Source organism: Hyperolius riggenbachi, chromosome 7 (genome assembly GCF_040937935.1).
Source record: "Hyperolius riggenbachi isolate aHypRig1 chromosome 7, aHypRig1.pri, whole genome shotgun sequence".
In the NCBI taxonomy this organism is placed as follows: domain Eukaryota; kingdom Metazoa; phylum Chordata; class Amphibia; order Anura; family Hyperoliidae; genus Hyperolius; species Hyperolius riggenbachi.
Window position 1 is genome coordinate 23,402,414 of NC_090652.1, and position 22,098 is coordinate 23,424,511.

At 54.2% G+C, this 22,098-nt stretch overlaps 2 protein-coding genes across 3 annotated transcripts in view; one reads left to right on the forward strand and one right to left on the reverse strand.

The window, feature by feature from the left end:
- The window catches only part of LOC137524140 (oocyte zinc finger protein XlCOF22-like), a 106,179-nt gene that overhangs the window by 39,022 nt on the left and 45,059 nt on the right, over positions 1-22,098 (forward strand). The window lies entirely within an intron of this gene.
- The window catches only part of LOC137524146 (oocyte zinc finger protein XlCOF6-like), a 45,840-nt gene continuing 23,846 nt past the window's right edge, over positions 105-22,098 (reverse strand). Inside the window, exon 7 of the mRNA XM_068243714.1 lies at positions 105-2,037. Coding sequence (XP_068099815.1) covers positions 947-2,037 — 1,091 coding nt within the window. The 3' untranslated portion in view covers positions 105-946. The remainder of the gene's footprint in view (positions 2,038-22,098) is intronic.

Below are 22,098 nucleotides of genomic sequence, written 5' to 3' on the forward strand. Positions count from 1 at the left end.
TGGGCCCACATTTCTTTTACTCGGACTCTCAACAAAGGACTTTCTCCCAACCTCTTGAACTTACAATTTCAGTGGACACAGTAATTCCATGAGACTGCTCAGACTTTGATCAGTTTTCTCCGCTTTATTTCCAGATCATTTTATTATACAATCTCAGTTTGTTTGTTCAATATTTATAAAATAAACAATTAAAATCATTTCAGTCATGCCCTTGTTATGAATATCCTTTGCAAGGAATCTTGCCTTTTTTTCGGAGAGAATGTTACCATAGTTGTTTTAGTATTATATTGTTATGTTCTAGTTAGGTTATTGAAGTCACCATTTTTCCTACAGGACTAGCTAGATTAAGAATCGCGTCTTCTCACTCTCTTGGTAAGTGGTGGCAGCAAACCCGATCTCTGAACGAGATCACAGATAATATCAATTGTACACACAATCAAAATAGTACCACGTATGGACTCACCAACCAATTCAAGAAGTTATTTTGTCTACAGTGCCGAGAGCCTTCAGAAGACCCTCAAGTAGCTGTAAGCTGTGTCAAAGGTACAGGAGTTGGGTGTGATGTCACAGTTACTATTTGAGTAACATAAATTTCATCAATGCATATATATATATATATACTGTCACACATCCATTCCACTTCGTTATTTGTGTTTTGACTGGTTCACATTGATGGTTCTACCTAAATCTTTTTCACGTGTCCTGGAAGATCACTGGAAGCAATGTTACCAGGTAACTAATAACTCTAGTCTTCCCCAGGAATCTTCCAGCATATGTCCTCTGAGATGATCAGCAAGAAATGAGAGGTTAGGATGAGTCCCCAGCTTGGAGGAAGTCCTGAATGTAGAGCAGGTGACATCTGTAGTGTAGTTCCAGCACTGTGAGGCCACGTCATTGCTGCTGCTCTAATAATATGTGCTTCCAGGAGACTTGTATCCCCGTAGCTTCATAAGCTGCCTGACTGCAACTTTTCACCACCTTCCTGACGTGAATAAAGACGCCTTCCTGTGTGTCTTTTCTGATGTTTACGGAGAACAGATTTATGACTAAAACATTTCCCACACTCTGGACAGGAATAAGGACGTTCACCTGTGTGACTTCTCTGATGTGCAAGAAGACTAGAATTCCGACTGTAACATTTCCCACACTCTGGACACGAATAAGGACGCTCCCCTGTGTGACTTATCTGATGTCTAATTAGACCAGCTTTCTGACTAAAACATTTCCCACACTCTGAACATATATAAAAATCCTCACCAGTGTGACTTCTCTGATGTCTAATAAGACCTGCTTTATGCTTATAACATTTCCCACACTCTGGACATGAATAAGGCCGTTCACCTGTGTGACTTCTCTGATGTCTATGAAGACCAGATATCTGAATAAAACATTTCCCACAATCTGTACATGTATAGGGATGATCACCTGTGTGACTTGTCTGATGTCTAAGGAGACCGACTTTTTCAATGAAACTTTTCCCACATTCAGAACATGAAAAAGGACGCTCTCCTGTGTGAATTTTTTGGTGGGTAAATAAATAAGCCTTGTGACTGAAACATTTCCCACACTCTGGACACGAATATGGACGCTCGCCTGTGTGACTCCTCTGGTGTCTAACAACATCATCTTTGCTAAAGAAACCTTTCCCACACTCTGAACATGGATAAGGACGCTCACCTGTGTGACTTCTCTGGTGTCTGAAATAATTTGTTTTCAGAGAAAAAGATTTCCCACACTCAGAACACAGAAATGGCTTTTCGCCGGTATGTAACCTGACATGTGCAACAAGATGTGATTTGTTTCGGCAATATTTCCCACACTCTGAACACTGATAGGTCTTCCCACCTCCCCCTCTAACAAAAGGGTTACTGGAATGTTCCCCAGATGGATCTCCTGATTTGGCCTTACGGCGACGTCTGTTGTTTTTAGCAATGGAGTTTCGTGCTGGTAAATGTTGTCCGGTACCATTATCTTCTGCACCACGATGTGGGTGGTTAATAAGATGCCCACCTGAAGTTTTCCCGACTTTCTGTCGATCTGTCAGGAAAAAAAAGAACAGTCAGAGAACAGTCATTGTCCTGTTGGCAGTCAGGTGTGTTGCCGTAGCAGTGACAGATAATGGTACAAGACTATATACTAGTGCATCTCAATACATTAGATGGAGCAGAGTGGTCTGTAAGCGCAGACAAGCACGCAGTATATCGAGTTACAAGTCTAAAAACGCCCGCTGCGCGCTATACTCTGCATAGAGCTCCAGGCGGCTAGCCCCAGCATAGCTCGGGATTACCACCAGGGAGGTTAAAGAGGAACTCCAGTGAAAATAATGTAATAAAAAAGTGCTTCATTTTTACAATAATTATGTATAAATGATTTAGTCAGTGTTTGCTCATTGTAAAATCTTTCCTCTCCCAGATTTACATTCTGACATTTATTACATGGTGACATTGTTACTGTGGGCAAGTTATGTAGCTGCTGCTAGCTGTTTTGGCTGTTACAGACAGCTGTAAACAGCCATTTCCTGTCTGTGAACATTGTTACATTGTGGCAGTTTGCCCAGAGTACCGCGGTACCAGAGCCTCTTGTGGGAGGGGTTTTATTACAAAATCAGTCATACAGCACCCCCCTGATGGTCTGTTTGTGAAATGCAATAGATTTGTCATGTAAAAGGGGGTATCAGCTACTGATTGGGATAAAGTTCAATTCTTGGTCGGAGTTTCTCTTTAACTAATGATGTTGCAAGTACCAACAAGAATATCATCAAAAGGTTAATTTGTCAGTATTTTAATTCAGAAAGTGAATCTTATAAAGCTTATAGATTCCTTACACACGGCATTACTTTAACCACTTGAGGATGACAGGCTTACACCCCCCTAGTGACCAGGCAATTTTTTTTACAATTCAGCACACTGCAGCTTTAACAGTTTGCTGCACGGCCATTCAACTTAGCAGCCTAATGAATCTACCCCCCTTTTCTGCCCACCAACAGAGATTTCTGTTGGTGGGCTCTGATCACTGCTGCATTTTTTTATTAATTTAAATATTTTATTTTATAAAAATGACTTTTTTTTAAATTTCTTTATAAAGAATAAATTCCATGCTGAGAATCCCCTATGGAGAGATGGACTAACCCAAAATCTGTTGGTAATGTCAGATTTCTAATACTTACTGTAAGTGACAGCAACATAGGAGAAAAGTCATTAATGGCTCATTTTACTCTGGAAGAAACAGACTTCTCATTTGTATGTACTTATATATATTTTAAATTTTAAGATTTTCGCGACAGAGGTCCTTTAAAGACCATACCACTTGTAATATAAACCCCCACTCCCACCACTGATACAGGGGTTTCCTGAGATCCAAAAAATTATTTCAAGTATTCCTCCAGAGTGAAAAGGTTAAGAAAGACTGTCCTAGGAGAAAACTCAAGAGAAAATGTTAATTGCATATTGTCCCGAGTGCTAAAATCTAAAGGTGGCCACACACCAAATATTTTCTTCAGATCTTTTACACGCAATCAGATTTCTTGATTGATTGATTGATTGATTGTAATGTTTGACCAACCGACCGACGCACCACACGCTATTCAGATGTTTCTAAAGATTGATCAAGATTTTCCCATTATGGCCGACAGAGCAAAATGACCCCCAAAAAATTAGATTTTTCCAATTGAAAAAAAACAAAAACAAAACAATTGATTTCTCTGTCCAATAAATCGTTATATGGCCATCATACATTTTACTAACGAGCAGTGGTGATGGCTGCGGTGGTGGTCTTGGGGGCAGTCAGCGCAGTACTGGTGGGAAACAATGGTGCCAGGGGAACCTGGCATGTAGGTTGGGAGTGTATCGGGGTGCCCAGCAATGTAGTGATGCGAGAGGCAGATGTCAGGAGTATGTCGGGTGGGGGCAACAATGTTGCGGCGAGTGTGGCAGACATTGGGAGTGTGTTGGACTGCTCAGCGATGTAGCGGTGAGTGTGGCAGACATTGGGAGTGTGTTGGGCTGCTCAGCGATGTAGCGGTGAGTGTGGCAGACATTGGGAGTGTGTTGGGCTGCTCAGCGATGTAGCGGTGAGTGTGGCAGACATTGGGAGTGTGTTGGACTGCTCAGCGATGTAGCGGCGAGTGTGGCAGACATTGGGAGTGTGTTGGGCTGCTCAGCGATGTAGCGGTGAGTGTGGCAGACATTGGGAGTGTGTTGGGCTGATCAGCGATGTAGCGGCGAGTGTGGCAGACATTGGGAGTGTGTTGGGCTGCTCAGCGATGTAGCGGCGAGTGTGGCAGACATTGGGAGTGTGTTGGGCTGCTCAGCGATGTAGCGGTGAGTGTGGCAGACATTGGGAGTGTGTTGGGCTGCTCAGCGATGTAGCGGGTGAGTGTGGCAGACATTGGGAGTGTGTTGGGCTGCTCAGCGATGTAGCGGTGAGTGTGGCAGACATTGGGAGTGTGTTGGGCAGCTCAGCCATGTAGCGGTGAGTGTGGCAGACATTGGGAGTGTGTTGGGCTGCTCAGCGATGTAGCGGGTGAGTGTGGCAGACATTGGGAGTGTGTTGGGCTGCTCAGCGATGTAGCGGTGAGTGTGGCAGACATTGGGAGTGTGTTGGGCAGCTCAGCCATGTAGCGGCGAGTGTGGCAGACATTGGGAGTGTGTTGGGCTGCTCAGCGATGTAGCGGTGAGTGTGGCAGACATTGGGAGTGTGTTGGGCAGCTCAGCCATGTAGCGGTGAGTGTGGCAGACATTGGGAGTGTGTTGGGCTGCTCAGCGATGTAGCGGGTGAGTGTGGCAGACATTGGGAGTGTGTTGGGCTGCTCAGCGATGTAGCGGTGAGTGTGACAGACATTGAGAGTGTGTTGGGCTGCTCAGCAATGTAGCCGCGAGTGTGGCAGACATTGGGAGTGTGTTGGGCTGCTCAGCAATGTAGCGGTGAGTGTGGCAGACATTGGGAGTGTGTTGGGCTGCTCAGCGATGTAGCGGTGAGTGTGGCAGACATTGGGAGTGTGTTGGGCAGCTCAGCGATGTAGCGGTGAGTGTGGCAGACATTGGGAATGTGTTGGGCTGCTCAGCGATGTAGCGGTGAGTGTGGCAGACATTGGGAGTGCGTTGGGCTGCTCAGCAATGTAGCGGCGAGTGTGGCAGACATTGGGAGTGTGTTGGGCAGCTCAGCCATGTAGCGGTGAGTGTGGCAGACATTGGGAGTGTGTTGGGCTGCTCAGCGATGTAGCGGGTGAGTGTGGCAGACATTGGGAGTGTGTTGGGCTGCTCAGCGATGTAGCGGTGAGTGTGGCAGACATTGGGAGTGTGTTGGGCAGCTCAGCCATGTAGCGGTGAGTGTGGCAGACATTGGGAGTGTGTTGGGCAGCTCAGCAATGTAGCGGTGAGTGTGGCAGACATTGGGAGTGTGTTGGGCTGCTCAGCGATGTAGCGGTGAGTGTGACAGACATTGAGAGTGTGTTGGGCTGCTCAGCAATGTAGCGGCGAGTGTGGCAGACATTGGGAGTGTGCTGGGCTACTCAGCGCTGTAGCGGTGAGTGTGACAGACATTGGGAGTGTGTTGGGCTGCTCAGCAATGTAGCGGTGAGTGTGGCAGACATTGGGAGTGTGTTGGGCTGCTCAGCGATGTAGCGGTGAGTGTGGCAGACATTGGGAGTGTGTTGGGCTGCTCAGCGATGTAGCGGTGAGTGTGGCAGACATTGGGAGTGTGTTGGGCTGCTCAGCGATGTAGCGGTGAGTGTGGCAGACATTGGGAGTGTGTTGGGCTGCTCAGCGATGTAGCGGGTGAGTGTGGCAGACATTGGGAGTGTGTTGGGCTGCTCAGTACTGTAGCGGTGAGTGTGGCAGACATTGGGAGTGTGTTGGGCTGCTCAGCAATGTAGCGGCGAGTGTGGCAGACATTGGGAGTGTGCTGGGCTACTCAGCGCTGTAGCGGTGAGTGTGGCAGACATTGGGAGTGTGTTGGGCTGCTCAGCAATGTAGCGGCGAGTGTGGCAGACATTGGGAGTGTGCTGGGCTACTCAGCGCTGTAGCGGTGAGTGTGACAGACATTGAGAGTGTGTTGGGCTGCTCAGCAATGTAGCGGCGAGTGTGGCAGACATTGGGAGTGTGTTGGGCTGCTCAGCAATGTAGCGGTGAGTGTGGCAGACATTGGGAGTGTGTTGGGCTGCTCAGCGATGTAGCGGTGAGTGTGGCAGACATTGGGAGTGTGTTGGGCAGCTCAGCGATGTAGCGGTGAGTGTGGCAGACATTGGGAATGTGTTGGGCTGCTCAGCGATGTAGCGGTGAGTGTGGCAGACATTGGGAGTGCGTTGGGCTGCTCAGCAATGTAGCGGCGAGTGTGGCAGACATTGGGAGTGTGTTGGGCAGCTCAGCCATGTAGCGGTGAGTGTGGCAGACATTGGGAGTGTGTTGGGCTGCTCAGCGATGTAGCGGGTGAGTGTGGCAGACATTGGGAGTGTGTTGGGCTGCTCAGCGATGTAGCGGTGAGTGTGGCAGACATTGGGAGTGTGTTGGGCAGCTCAGCCATGTAGCGGTGAGTGTGGCAGACATTGGGAGTGTGTTGGGCAGCTCAGCAATGTAGCGGTGAGTGTGGCAGACATTGGGAGTGTGTTGGGCTGCTCAGCGATGTAGCGGTGAGTGTGGCAGACATTGGGAGTGTGTTGGGCAGCTCAGCCATGTAGCGGTGAGTGTGGCAGACATTGGGAGTGTGTTGGGCAGCTCAGCAATGTAGTGGTGAGTGTGGCAGACATTGGGAGTGTGTTAGGCTGCTCAGCGATGTAGCTGTGAGTGTGGCAGACATTGGGAGTGTGTTGGGCTGCTCAGTACTGTAGCGGTGAGTGTGGCAGACATTGGGAGTGTGTTAGGCTGCTCAGCGATGTAGCTGTGAGTGTGGCAGACATTGGGAGTGTGTTGGGCTGCTCAGCGATGTAGCGGTGAGTGTGGCAGACATTAGGAGTGTGTTGGGCTGCTCAGCGATGTAGCGGTGAGTGTGGCAGACATTGGGAGTGTGTTGGGCTGCTCAGCGATGTAGCGGTGAGTGTGGCAGACATTGGGAGTGTGTTGGGCTGCTCAGCGATGTAGCGGTGAGTGTGGCAGACATTGGGAGTGTGTTAGGCTGCTCAGCGATGTAGCGGTGAGTGTGGCAGACATTGGGAGTGTGTTAGGCTGCTCAGCAATGTAGCGGTGAGTGTGGCAGACATTGGGAGTGTGTTGGGCTGCTCAGCAATGTAGCGGTGAGTGTGGCAGACATTGGGAGTGTGTTGGGCTGCTCAGCGATGTAGCGGTGAGTGTGGCAGACATTGGGAGTGTGTTGGGCTGCTCAGCGATGTAGCGGTGAGTGTGGCAGACATTGGGAGTGTGTTGGGCTGCTCAGTACTGTAGCGGTGAGTGTGGCAGACATTGGGAGTGTGTTGGGCTGCTCAGCAATGTAGCAGTGAGTGTGGCAGACATTGAGAGTGTGTTGGGCTGCTCAGTACAGTAGCGGTGAGTGTGGCAGACATTGGGAGTGTGTTGGGCTGCTCAGCGATGTAGCGGTGAGTGTGGCAGACATTGAGAGTGTGTTGGGCTGCTCAGCAATGTAGCGGTGAGTGTGGCAGACATTGGGAGTGTGTTGGGCTGCTCAGCGATGTAGCGGTGAGTGTGGCAGACATTGAGAGTGTGTTGGGCTGCTCAGCAATGTAGCGGTGAGTGTGGCAGACATTGGGAGTGTGTTGGGCTGCTCAGCGATGTAGCGGTGAGTGTGGCAGACATTGGGAGTGTGTTGGGCTGCTCAGCAATGTAGCGGTGAGTTTGGCAGACATTGGGAGTGTGTTGGGCTGCTCAGCAATGTAGCGGTGAGTGTGGCAGACATTGGGAGTGTGTTGGACTGCTCAGCGATGTAGCGGTGAGTGTGGCAGACATTGGGAGTGTGTTGGGCTGCTCAGCGATGTAGCGGTGAGTGTGACAGACATTGAGAGTGTGTTGGGCTGCTCAGCAATGTAGCGGCGAGTGTGGCAGACATTGGGAGTGTGCTGGGCTACTCAGCGCTGTAGCGGTGAGTGTGACAGACATTGGGAGTGTGTTGGGCTGCTCAGCAATGTAGCGGTGAGTGTGGCAGACATTGGGAGTGTGTTGGGCTGCTCAGCGATGTAGCGGTGAGTGTGGCAGACATTGGGAGTGTGTTGGGCTGCTCAGCGATGTAGCGGTGAGTGTGGCAGACATTGGGAGTGTGTTGGGCTGCTCAGCGATGTAGCGGTGAGTGTGGCAGACATTGGGAGTGTGTTGGGCTGCTCAGCGATGTAGCGGGTGAGTGTGGCAGACATTGGGAGTGTGTTGGGCTGCTCAGTACTGTAGCGGTGAGTGTGGCAGACATTGGGAGTGTGTTGGGCTGCTCAGCAATGTAGCGGCGAGTGTGGCAGACATTGGGAGTGTGCTGGGCTACTCAGCGCTGTAGCGGTGAGTGTGGCAGACATTGGGAGTGTGTTGGGCTGCTCAGCAATGTAGCGGCGAGTGTGGCAGACATTGGGAGTGTGCTGGGCTACTCAGCGCTGTAGCGGTGAGTGTGACAGACATTGAGAGTGTGTTGGGCTGCTCAGCAATGTAGCGGCGAGTGTGGCAGACATTGGGAGTGTGTTGGGCTGCTCAGCAATGTAGCGGTGAGTGTGGCAGACATTGGGAGTGTGTTGGGCTGCTCAGCGATGTAGCGGTGAGTGTGGCAGACATTGGGAGTGTGTTGGGCAGCTCAGCGATGTAGCGGTGAGTGTGGCAGACATTGGGAATGTGTTGGGCTGCTCAGCGATGTAGCGGTGAGTGTGGCAGACATTGGGAGTGCGTTGGGCTGCTCAGCAATGTAGCGGCGAGTGTGGCAGACATTGGGAGTATGTTGGGCTGCTCAGCAATGTAGCGGTGAGTGTGGCAGACATTGGGAGTGTGTTGGGCTGCTCAGCGATGTAGCGGTGAGTGTGGCGGACATTGGGAGTGTGTTGGGCTGCTCAGCGATGTAGCGGTGAGTGTGGCAGACATTGGGAGTGTGTTGGGCTGCTCAGCGATGTAGCGGTGAGTGTGGCAGACATTGGGAGTGTGTTGGGCTGCTCAGCGATGTAACGGTGAGTGTGGCAGACATTGGGAGTGTGTTGGGCTGCTCAGCGATGTAGCGGTGAGTGTGGCAGACATTGGGAGTGTGTTGGGCTGCTCAGCAATGTAGCGGTGAGTGTGGCAGACATTGGGAGTGTGTTGGGCTGCTCAGCGATGTAGCGGTGAGTGTGGCAGACATTGGGAGTGTGTTGGGCTGCTCAGCGATGTAGCGGTGAGTGTGGCAGACATTGGGAGTGTGTTGGGCTGCTCAGTACTGTAGCGGTGAGTGTGGCAGACATTGGGAGTGTGTTGGGCTGCTCAGCAATGTAGCAGTGAGTGTGGCAGACATTGAGAGTGTGTTGGGCTGCTCAGTACAGTAGCGGTGAGTGTGGCAGACATTGGGAGTGTGTTGGGCTGCTCAGCGATGTAGCGGTGAGTGTGGCAGACATTGAGAGTGTGTTGGGCTGCTCAGCAATGTAGCGGTGAGTGTGGCAGACATTGGGAGTGTGTTGGGCTGCTCAGCGATGTAGCGGTGAGTGTGGCAGACATTGAGAGTGTGTTGGGCTGCTCAGCAATGTAGCGGTGAGTGTGGCAGACATTGGGAGTGTGTTGGGCTGCTCAGCGATGTAGCGGTGAGTGTGGCAGACATTGGGAGTGTGTTGGGCTGCTCAGCAATGTAGCGGTGAGTGTGGCAGACATTGGGAGTGTGTTGGGCTGCTCAGCAATGTAGCGGTGAGTGTGGCAGACATTGGGAGTGTGTTGGACTGCTCAGCGATGTAGCGGTGAGTGTGGCAGACATTGGGAGTGTGTTGGGCTGCTCAGCGATGTAGCGGTGAGTGTGACAGACATTGAGAGTGTGTTGGGCTGCTCAGCAATGTAGCGGCGAGTGTGGCAGACATTGGGAGTGTGCTGGGCTACTCAGCGCTGTAGCGGTGAGTGTGACAGACATTGGGAGTGTGTTGGGCTGCTCAGCAATGTAGCGGTGAGTGTGGCAGACATTGGGAGTGTGTTGGGCTGCTCAGCGATGTAGCGGTGAGTGTGGCAGACATTGGGAGTGTGTTGGGCTGCTCAGCGATGTAGCGGTGAGTGTGGCAGACATTGGGAGTGTGTTGGGCTGCTCAGCGATGTAGCGGTGAGTGTGGCAGACATTGGGAGTGTGTTGGGCTGCTCAGCGATGTAGCGGGTGAGTGTGGCAGACATTGGGAGTGTGTTGGGCTGCTCAGTACTGTAGCGGTGAGTGTGGCAGACATTGGGAGTGTGTTGGGCTGCTCAGCAATGTAGCGGCGAGTGTGGCAGACATTGGGAGTGTGCTGGGCTACTCAGCGCTGTAGCGGTGAGTGTGGCAGACATTGGGAGTGTGTTGGGCTGCTCAGCAATGTAGCGGCGAGTGTGGCAGACATTGGGAGTGTGCTGGGCTACTCAGCGCTGTAGCGGTGAGTGTGACAGACATTGAGAGTGTGTTGGGCTGCTCAGCAATGTAGCGGCGAGTGTGGCAGACATTGGGAGTGTGTTGGGCTGCTCAGCAATGTAGCGGTGAGTGTGGCAGACATTGGGAGTGTGTTGGGCTGCTCAGCGATGTAGCGGTGAGTGTGGCAGACATTGGGAGTGTGTTGGGCAGCTCAGCGATGTAGCGGTGAGTGTGGCAGACATTGGGAGTGTGTTGGGCTGCTCAGCGATGTAGCGGTGAGTGTGGCAGACATTGGGAGTGGGTTGGGCTGCTCAGCAATGTAGCGGCGAGTGTGGCAGACATTGGGAGTATGTTGGGCTGCTCAGCAATGTAGCGGTGAGTGTGGCAGACATTGGGAGTGTGTTGGGCTGCTCAGCGATGTAGCGGTGAGTGTGGCGGACATTGGGAGTGTGTTGGGCTGCTCAGCGATGTAGCGGTGAGTGTGGCAGACATTGGGAGTGTGTTGGGCTGCTCAGCGATGTAGCGGTGAGTGTGGCAGACATTGGGAGTGTGTTGGGCTGCTCAGCGATGTAACGGTGAGTGTGGCAGACATTGGGAGTGTGTTGGGCTGCTCAGCGATGTAGCGGTGAGTGTGGCAGACATTGGGAGTGTGTTGGGCTGCTCAGCAATGTAGCGGTGAGTGTGGCGGACATTGGGAGTGTGTTGGGCTGCTCAGCGATGTAGCGGTGAGTGTGGCAGACATTGGGAGTGTGTTGGGCTGCTCAGCGATGTAGCGGTGAGTGTGGCAGACATTGGGAGTGTGTTGGGCTGCTCAGCGATGTAGCGGTGAGTGTGGCAGACATTGGGAGTGTGTTGGGCTGCTCAGCAATGTAGCGGCGAGTGTGGCAGACATTGGGAGTGTGTTGGGCTGCTCAGCGATGTAGCGGTGAGTGTGGCAGACATTGAGAGTGTGTTGGGCTGCTCAGCGATGTAGCTGTGAGTGTGGCAGACATTGGGAGTGTGTTAGGCTGCTCAGCGATGTAACGGCGAGTGTGGCAGACATTGGGAGTGTGTTGGGCTGCTCAGCGATGTAGCGGTGAGTGTGGCAGACATTGGGAGTGTGTTGGGCTGCTCAGCGATGTAGCTGTGAGTGTGGCAGACATTGGGAGTGTGTTGGACTGCTCAGCGATGTAGCGGTGAGTGTGGCAGACATTGGGAGTGTGTTGGGCTGCTCAGCGATGTAGCGGTGAGTGTGGCAGACATTGGGAGTGTGTTGGGCTGCTCAGCGATGTAGCGGTGAGTGTGGCAGACATTGGGAGTGTGTTGGGCTACTCAGCAATGTAGCGGTGAGTGTGGCAGACATTGGGAGTGTGTTGGGCTGCTCAGCAATGTAGCGGTGAGTGTGGCAGACATTGAGAGTGTGTTGGGCTGCTCAGCGATGTAGCGGCGAGTGTGGCAGACATTGGGAGTGTGTTGGGCTGCTCAGCAATGTAGCGGTGAGTGTGGCAGACATTGGGAGTGTGTTGGGCTGCTCAGCAATGTAACGGCGAGTGTGGCAGACATTGGGAGTGTGTTGGGCTGCTCAGCGATGTAGCGGTGAGTGTGGCAGACATTGGGAGTGTGTTGGGCTGCTCAGCAATGTAACGGCGAGTGTGGCAGACATTGGGAGTGTGTTAGGCTGCTCAGCGATGTAGCGGTGAGTGTGGTAGACATTGGGAGTGTGTTAGGCTGCTCAGCGATGTAGCGGGTGAGTGTGGCAGACATTGGGAGTGTGTTGGGCTGCTCAGCGATGTAGCGGTGAGTGTGGCAGACATTGAGAGTGTGTTGGGCTGCTCAGTAATGTAGCGGCGAGTGTGGCAGACATTGGGAGTGTGTTGGGCTGCTCAGCAATGTAGCGGTGAGTGTGGCAGACATTGGGAGTGTGTTGGGCTGCTCAGCGATGTAGCGGTGAGTGTGGCAGACATTGGGAGTGTGTTGGGCTGCTCAGCGATGTAGCGGTGAGTGTGGCAGACATTGGGAGTGTGTTGGGCTGCTCAGCAATGTAGCGGCGAGTGTGGCAGACATTGGGAGTGTGTTGGGCTGCTCAGTGATGTAGCGGGTGAGTGTGGCAGACATTGGGAGTGTGTTGGGCTGCTCAGCAATGTAGCGGCGAGTGTGGCAGACATTGGGAGTGTGTTGGGCTGCTCAGCGATGTAGCTGTGAGTGTGGCAGACATTGGGAGTGTGTTAGGCTGCTCAGCGATGTAGCGGTGAGTGTGGCAGACATTGGGAGTGTGTTGGGCTGCTCAGCGATGTAGCGGTGAGTGTGGCAGACATTGGGAGTGTGTTGGGCTGCTCAGCGATGTAGCGGCGAGTGTGGCAGACATTGGGAGTGTGTTGGGCTGCTCAGTGATGTAGCGGGTGAGTGTGGCAGACATTGGGAGTGTGTTGGGCTGCTCAGCGATGTAGCGGTGAGTGTGGCAGACATTGGGAGTGTGTTGGGCTGCTCAGCGATGTAGCGGCGAGTGTGGCAGACATTGGGAGTGTGTTGGGCTGCTCAGTGATGTAGCGGGTGAGTGTGGCAGACATTGGGAGTGTGTTGGGCTGCTCAGCGATGTAGCGGTGAGTGTGGCAGACATTGGGAGTGTGTTGGGCTGCTCAGCGATGTAGCGGCGAGTGTGGCAGACATTGGGAGTGTGTTGGGCTGCTCAGTGATGTAGCGGGTGAGTGTGGCAGACATTGGGAGTGTGTTGGGCTGCTCAGCGATGTAGCGGTGAGTGTGGCAGACATTGGGAGTGTGTTGGGCTGCTCAGCGATGTAGCGGCGAGTGTGGCAGACATTGGGAGTGTGTTGGGCTGCTCAGTGATGTAGCGGGTGAGTGTGGCAGACATTGGGAGTGTGTTGGGCTGCTCAGCGATGTAGCGGTGAGTGTGGCAGACATTGGGAGTGTGTTGGGCTGCTCAGCGATGTAGCGGTGAGTGTGGCAGACATTGGGAGTGTGTTGGGCTGCTCAGCGATGTAACGGCGAGTGTGGCAGACATTGGGAGTGTGTTGGGCTGCTCAGCGATGTAGCGGTGAGTGTGGCGGACATTGGGAGTGTGTTGGGCTGCTCAGCGATGTAGCGGTGAGTGTGGCAGACATTGGGAGTGTGTTGGGCTGCTCAGCGATGTAGCGGTGAGTGTGGCAGACATTGGGAGTGTGTTGGGCTGCTCAGCGATGTAGCTGTGAGTGTGGCAGACATTGGGAGTGTGTTAGGCTGCTCAGCGATGTAACGGCGAGTGTGGCAGACATTGGGAGTGTGTTGGGCTGCTCAGCGATGTAGCGGTGAGTGTGGCAGACATTGGGAGTGTGTTGGGCTGCTCAGCGATGTAGCTGTGAGTGTGGCAGACATTGGGAGTGTGTTGGACTGCTCAGCGATGTAGCGGTGAGTGTGGCAGACATTGGGAGTGTGTTGGGCTGCTCAGCGATGTAGCGGTGAGTGTGGCAGACATTGGGAGTGTGTTGGGCTGCTCAGCGATGTAGCGGTGAGTGTGGCAGACATTGGGAGTGTGTTGGGCTACTCAGCAATGTAGCGGTGAGTGTGGCAGACATTGGGAGTGTGTTGGGCTGCTCAGGGATGTAGCGGTGAGTGTGGCAGACATTGGGAGTGTGTTGGGCTGCTCAGCGATGTAGCGGTGAGTGTGGCAGACATTGGGAGTGTGTTGGGCTGCTCAGCAATGTAGCGGTGAGTGTGGCAGACATTGAGAGTGTGTTGGGCTGCTCAGCGATGTAGCGGCGAGTGTGGCAGACATTGGGAGTGTGTTACGCTGCTCAGCGATGTAGCGGTGAGTGTGGTAGACATTGGGAGTGTGTTAGGCTGCTCAGCGATGTAGCGGGTGAGTGTGGCAGACATTGGGAGTGTGTTGGGCTGCTCAGCGATGTAGCGGTGAGTGTGGCAGACATTGAGAGTGTGTTGGGCTGCTCAGTAATGTAGCGGCGAGTGTGGCAGACATTGGGAGTGTGTTGGGCTGCTCAGCAATGTAGCGGTGAGTGTGGCAGACATTGGGAGTGTGTTGGGCTGCTCAGCGATGTAGCGGTGAGTGTGGCAGACATTGGGAGTGTGTTGGGCTGCTCAGCGATGTAGCGGTGAGTGTGGCAGACATTGGGAGTGTGTTGGGCTGCTCAGCAATGTAGCGGCGAGTGTGGCAGACATTGGGAGTGTGTTGGGCTGCTCAGTGATGTAGCGGGTGAGTGTGGCAGACATTGGGAGTGTGTTGGGCTGCTCAGCAATGTAGCGGCGAGTGTGGCAGACATTGGGAGTGTGTTGGGCTGCTCAGCGATGTAGCTGTGAGTGTGGCAGACATTGGGAGTGTGTTAGGCTGCTCAGCGATGTAGCGGTGAGTGTGGCAGACATTGGGAGTGTGTTGGGCTGCTCAGCGATGTAGCGGTGAGTGTGGCAGACATTGGGAGTGTGTTGGGCTGCTCAGCGATGTAGCGGTGAGTGTGGCAGACATTGGGAGTGTGTTGGGCTGCTCAGCGATGTAGCGGCGAGTGTGGCAGACATTGGGAGTGTGTTGGGCTGCTCAGTGATGTAGCGGGTGAGTGTGGCAGACATTGGGAGTGTGTTGGGCTGCTCAGCGATGTAGCGGTGAGTGTGGCAGACATTGGGAGTGTGTTGGGCTGCTCAGCGATGTAGCGGTGAGTGTGGCAGACATTGGGAGTGTGTTGGGCTGCTCAACGATGTAGCGGTGAGTGTGGCGGACATTGGGAGTGTGTTGGGCTGCTCAGCGATGTAGCGGTGAGTGTGGCAGACATTGGGAGTGTGTTGGGCTGCTCAGCGATGTAGCGGTGAGTGTGGCAGACATTGGGAGTGTGTTGGGCTGCTCAGCGATGTAGCGGTGAGTGTGGCAGACATTGGGAGTGTGTTGGGCTGCTCAGCGATGTAGCGGCGAGTGTGGCGGACATTGGGAGTGTGTTGGGCTGCTCAGCGATGTAGCGGTGAGTGTGGCAGACATTGGGAGTGTGTTGGGCTGCTCAACGATGTAGCGGTGAGTGTGGCGGACATTGGGAGTGTGTTGGGCTGCTCAGCGATGTAGCGGTGAGTGTGGCAGACATTGGGAGTGTGTTGGGCTGCTCAGTGATGTAGCGGGTGAGTGTGGCAGACATTGGGAGTGTGTTGGGCTGCTCAGCGATGTAGCGGTGAGTGTGGCAGACATTGGGAGTGTGTTGGGCTGCTCAGCGATGTAGCGGCGAGTGTGGCGGACATTGGGAGTGTGTTGGGCTGCTCAGCGATGTAGCGGTGAGTGTGGCAGACATTGGGAGTGTGTTGGGCTGCTCAGCGATGTAGCGGTGAGTGTGGCAGACATTGAGAGTGTGTTAGGCAGCTCAGCCATGTAGCAGTGAGTGTGACAGACATTGGGAGTGTGTTGGGCTGCTCAGCGATGTAGCGGTGAGTGTGGCAGACATTGGGAGTGTGTTGGGCTGCTCAGCAATGTAACGGCGAGTGTGGCAGACATTGGGAGTGTGTTGGGCTGCTCAGCGATGTAGCGGTGAGTGTGGCAGACATTGGGAGTGTGTTGGGCTGCTCAGCGATGTAGCGGCGAGTGTGGCAGACATTGGGAGTGTGTTGGGCTGCTCAGTGATGTAGCGGGTGAGTGTGGCAGACATTGGGAGTGTGTTGGGCTGCTCAGCGATGTAGCGGTGAGTGTGGCAGACATTGGGAGTGTGTTGGGCTGCTCAGCGATGTAGCGGCGAGTGTGGCAGACATTAGGAGTGTGTTGGGCTGCTCAGTGATGTAGCGGGTGAGTGTGGCAGACATTGGGAGTGTGTTGGGCTGCTCAGCGATGTAGCGGTGAGTGTGGCAGACATTGGGAGTGTGTTGGGCTGCTCAGCGATGTAGCGGTGAGTGTGGCAGACATTGGGAGTGTGTTGGGCTGCTCAACGATGTAGCGGTGAGTGTGGCGGACATTGGGAGTGTGTTGGGCTGCTCAGCGATGTAGCGGTGAGTGTGGCAGACATTGGGAGTGTGTTGGGCTGCTCAGCGATGTAGCGGTGAGTGTGGCAGACATTGGGAGTGTGTTGGGCTGCTCAGCGATGTAGCTGTGAGTGTGGCAGACATTGGGAGTGTGTTAGGCTGCTCAGCGATGTAACGGCGAGTGTGGCAGACATTGGGAGTGTGTTGGGCTGCTCAGCGATGTAGCGGTGAGTGTGGCAGACATTGGGAGTGTGTTGGGCTGCTCAGCGATGTAGCTGTGAGTGTGGCAGACATTGGGAGTGTGTTGGACTGCTCAGCGATGTAGCGGTGAGTGTGGCAGACATTGGGAGTGTGTTGGGCTGCTCAGCGATGTAGCGGTGAGTGTGGCAGACATTGGGAGTGTGTTGGGCTGCTCAGCGATGTAGCGGTGAGTGTGGCAGACATTGGGAGTGTGTTGGGCTACTCAGCAATGTAGCGGTGAGTGTGGCAGACATTGGGAGTGTGTTGGGCTGCTCAGCGATGTAGCGGTGAGTGTGGCAGACATTGGGAGTGTGTTGGGCTGCTCAGCGATGTAGCGGTGAGTGTGGCAGACATTGGGAGTGGGTTGGGCTGCTCAGCAATGTAGCGGTGAGTGTGGCAGACATTGAGAGTGTGTTGGGCTGCTCAGCGATGTAGCGGCGAGTGTGGCAGACATTGGGAGTGTGTTAGGCTGCTCAGCGATGTAGCGGTGAGTGTGGTAGACATTGGGAGTGTGTTAGGCTGCTCAGCGATGTAGCGGGTGAGTGTGGCAGACATTGGGAGTGTGTTGGGCTGCTCAGCGATGTAGCGGTGAGTGTGGCAGACATTGAGAGTGTGTTGGGCTGCTCAGTAATGTAGCGGCGAGTGTGGCAGACATTGGGAGTGTGTTGGGCTGCTCAGCAATGTAGCGGTGAGTGTGGCAGACATTGGGAGTGTGTTGGGCTGCTCAGCGATGTAGCGGTGAGTGTGGCAGACATTGGGAGTGTGTTGGGCTGCTCAGCGATGTAGCGGTGAGTGTGGCAGACATTGGGAGTGTGTTGGGCTGCTCAGCAATGTAGCGGCGAGTGTGGCAGACATTGGGAGTGTGTTGGGCTGCTCAGTGATGTAGCGGGTGAGTGTGGCAGACATTGGGAGTGTGTTGGGCTGCTCAGCAATGTAGCGGCGAGTGTGGCAGACATTGGGAGTGTGTTGGGCTGCTCAGCGATGTAGCTGTGAGTGTGGCAGACATTGGGAGTGTGTTAGGCTGCTCAGCGATGTAGCGGTGAGTGTGGCAGACATTGGGAGTGTGTTGGGCTGCTCAGCGATGTAGCGGTGAGTGTGGCAGACATTGGGAGTGTGTTGGGCTGCTCAGCGATGTAGCGGTGAGTGTGGCAGACATTGGGAGTGTGTTGGGCTGCTCAGCGATGTAGCGGCGAGTGTGGCAGACATTGGGAGTGTGTTGGGCTGCTCAGTGATGTAGCGGGTGAGTGTGGCAGACATTGGGAGTGTGTTGGGCTGCTCAGCGATGTAGCGGTGAGTGTGGCAGACATTGGGAGTGTGTTGGGCTGCTCAGCGATGTAGCGGTGAGTGTGGCAGACATTGGGAGTGTGTTGGGCTGCTCAACGATGTAGCGGTGAGTGTGGCGGACATAGGGAGTGTGTTGGGCTGCTCAGCGATGTAGCGGTGAGTGTGGCAGACATTGGGAGTGTGTTGGGCTGCTCAGCGATGTAGCGGTGAGTGTGGCAGACATTGGGAGTGTGTTGGGCTGCTCAGCGATGTAGCTGTGAGTGTGACAGACATTGGGAGTGTGTTGGGCTGCTCAGCGATGTAGCGGTGAGTGTGGCAGACATTGGGAGTGTGTTGGGCTGCTCAGCGATGTAGCGGCGAGTGTGGCGGACATTGGGAGTGTGTTGGGCTGCTCAGCGATGTAGCGGTGAGTGTGGCAGACATTGGGAGTGTGTTGGGCTGCTCAGCGATGTAGCGGTGAGTGTGGCAGACATTGGGAGTGTGTTGGGCAGCTCAGCGATGTAGCGGTGAGTGTGGCAGACATTGAGAGTGTGTTAGGCAGCTCAGCCATGTAGCAGTGAGTGTGACAGACATTGGGAGTGTGTTGGGCTGCTCAGCGATGTAGCGGTGAGTGTGGCAGACATTGGGAGTGTGTTGGGCTGCTCAGCAATGTAACGGCGAGTGTGGCAGACATTGGGAGTGTGTTGGGCTGCTCAGCGATGTAGCGGTGAGTGTGGCAGACATTGGGAGTGTGTTGGGCTGCTCAGCGATGTAGCGGGTGAGTGTGGCAGACATTGGGAGTGTGTTGGGCTGCTCAGCGATGTAACGGCGAGTGTGGCAGACATTGGGAGTGTGTTGGGCTGCTCAGCGATGTAGCGGTGAGTGTGGCAGACATTGGGAGTGTGTTGGGCTGCTCAGCGATGTAACGGCGAGTGTGGCAGACATTGGGAGTGTGTTGGGCTGCTCAGCGATGTAGCGGTGAGTGTGACAGACATTGGGAGTGTGTTGGGCAGCTCAGCAATGTAGCGGTGAGTGTGGCAGACATTGGGAGTGTGTTGGGCTGCTCAGCGATGTAGCGGTGAGTGTGGCAGACATTGAGAGTGTGTTGGGCTGCTCAGTGATGTAGCTGTGAGTGTGGCAGACATTGGGAGTGTGTTGGGCTGCTCAGCGATGTAGCGGTGAGTGTGGCAGACATTGGGAGTGTGTTGGGCTGCTCAGCGATGTAACGGTGAGTGTGGCAGACATTGGGAGTGTGTTGGGCTGCTCAGCGATGTAGCGGTGAGTGTGGCAGACATTGGGAGTGTGTTGGGCTGCTCAGTACTGTAGCGGTGAGTGTGGCAGACATTGGGAGTGTGTTGGGCTGCTCAGCGATGTAACGGTGAGTGTGGCAGACATTGGGAGTGTGTTGGGCTGCTCAGCGCTGTAGCGGTGAGTGTGACAGACATTGGGAGTGTGTTGGGCTGCTCAGCAATGTAGCGGCGAGTGTGGCAGACATTGGGAGTGTGCTGGGCTACTCAGCGCTGTAGCGGTGAGTGTGGCAGACATTGGGAGTGTGTTGGGCTGCTCAGCGATGTAGCTGTGAGTGTGACAGACATTGGGAGTGTGTTGGGCTGCTCAGCGATGTAGCGGTGAGTGTGGCAGACATTGGGAGTGTGTTGGGCTGCTCAGCGATGTAGCGGCGAGTGTGGCAGACATTGGGAGTGTGTTGGGCTGCTCAGCGATGTAGCGGTGAGTGTGGCAGACATTGGGAGTGTGTTGGACTGCTCAGCGATGTAGCGGTGAGTGTGGCAGACATTGGGAGTGTGTTGGGCAGCTCAGCGATGTAGCGGTGAGTGTGGCAGACATTGAGAGTGTGTTAGGCAGCTCAGCCATGTAGCAGTGAGTGTGACAGACATTGGGAGTGTGTTGGGCTGCTCAGCGATGTAGCGGTGAGTGTGGCAGACATTGGGAGTGTGTTGGGCTGCTCAGCAATGTAACGGCGAGTGTGGCAGACATTGGGAGTGTGTTGGGCTGCTCAGCGATGTAGCGGTGAGAGTGGCAGACATTGGGAGTGTGTTGGGCTGCTCAGCGATGTAGCGGGTGAGTGTGGCAGACATTGGGAGTGTGTTGGGCTGCTCAGCGATGTAACGGCGAGTGTGGCAGACATTGGGAGTGTGTTGGGCTGCTCAGCGATGTAGCGGTGAGTGTGGCAGACATTGGGAGTGTGTTGGGCTGCTCAGCGATGTAGCGGTGAGTGTGGCAGACATTGAGAGTGTGTTGGGCTGCTCAGTGATGTAGCTGTGAGTGTGGCAGACATTGAGAGTGTGTTGGGCTGCTCAGCGATGTAGCGGTGAGTGTGGCAGACATTGGGAGTGTGTTGGGCTGCTCAGCGATGTAACGGTGAGTGTGGCAGACATTGGGAGTGTGTTGGGCTGCTCAGCGATGTAGCGGTGAGTGTGGCAGACATTGGGAGTGTGTTGGGCTGCTCAGTACTGTAGCGGTGAGTGTGGCAGACATTGGGAGTGTGTTGGGCTGCTCAGCGATGTAACGGTGAGTGTGGCAGACATTGGGAGTGTGTTGGGCTGCTCAGCGCTGTAGCGGTGAGTGTGACAGACATTGGGAGTGTGTTGGGCTGCTCAGCAATGTAGCGGCGAGTGTGGCAGACATTGGGAGTGTGCTGGGCTACTCAGCGCTGTAGCGGTGAGTGTGGCAGACATTGGGAGTGTGTTGGGCTGCTCAGCGATGTAGCTGTGAGTGTGGCAGACATTGGGAGTGTGTTGGGCTGCTCAGCGATGTAGCGGTGAGTGTGGCAGACATTGGGAGTGTGTTGGGCTGCTCAGCGATGTAGCGGTGAGTGTGGCAGACATTGGGAGTGTGTTGGGCTGCTCAGCGATGTAGCGGTGAGTGTGGCAGACATTGGGAGTGTGTTGGGCTGCTCAGCGATGTAGCGGCGAGTGTGGCAGACATTGGGAGTGTGTTAGGCTGCTCAGCGATGTAGCGGTGAGTGTGGCAGACATTGGGAGTGTGTTGGACTGCTCAGCAATGTAGCGGTGAGTGTGGCAGATTTTTCCAATTAAAAAAACAAAACGCAATTGATTTCTCTGTCCAATAAATCGTTATATGGCCATTATACATTTTACTAATGAGCAGTGGTGATGGCTGCGGTGGTGGTCTTGGGGGCAGTCAGCGCAGCTCTGGTGGGAAACAATGGTGCCAGGGGAGCCTGGCATGTAGGTTGGGAGTGTATCGGGGTGCCCAGCAATGTAGTGATGCGAGAGGCAGGTAGGTGTCAGAGGTATGTTGGGTGGGCGCAGCAATGTAGCGTGAGTGTGGCAGACATTGGGAGTGTGTTGGGCTGCTCAGTACTGTAGCGGTGAGTGTGGCAGACATTGGGAGTGTGTTGGGCTGCTCAGCGATGTAGCGGTGAGTGTGGCAGACATTGGGAGTGTGTTGGGCTGCTCAGTACTGTAGCGGTGAGTGTGGCAGACATTGAGAGTGTGTTGGGCTGCTCAGCAATGTAGCGGTGAGTGTGGCAGACATTGGGAGTGTGTTGGGCTGCTCAGCGATGTATCGGTGAGTGTGGCAGACATTGGGAGTGTGTTGGGCTGCTCAGCGATGTAGCGGTGAGTGTGGCAGACATTGGGAGTGTGTTGGGCTGCTCAGCGATGTAGCTGTGAGTGTGGCAGACATTGGGAGTGTGTTGGGCTGCTCAGCGATGTAGCAGTGAGTGTGGCAGACATTGGGAGTGTGTTGGGCTGCTCAGCGATGTAGCGGGTGAGTGTGGCAGACATTGGGAGTGTGTTGGGCTGCTCAGTACTGTAGCGGTGAGTGTGGCAGACATTGAGAGTGTGTTGGGCTGCTCAGCGATGTAGCGGTGAGTGTGGCAGACATTGAGAGTGTGTTGGGCTGCTCAGCGATGTAGCAGTGAGTGTGGCAGACATTGGGAGTGTGTTGGGCTGCTCAGCGATGTAGCGGTGAGTGTGGCAGACATTGGGAGTGTGTTGGGCTGCTCAGCGATGTAGCGGTGAGTGTGGCAGACATTGGGAGTGTGTTGGGCTGCTCAGCAATGTAGCGGCGAGTGTGGCAGACATTGGGAGTGTGTTGGGCTGCTCAGCAATGTAGCGGCGAGTGTGGCAGACATTGGGAGTGTGCTGGGCTACTCAGCAATGTAGCGGCGAGTGTGGCAGACATTGAGAGTGTGTTGGGCTGCTCAGCGATGTAGCGGTGAGTGTGGCAGACATTGAGAGTGTGTTG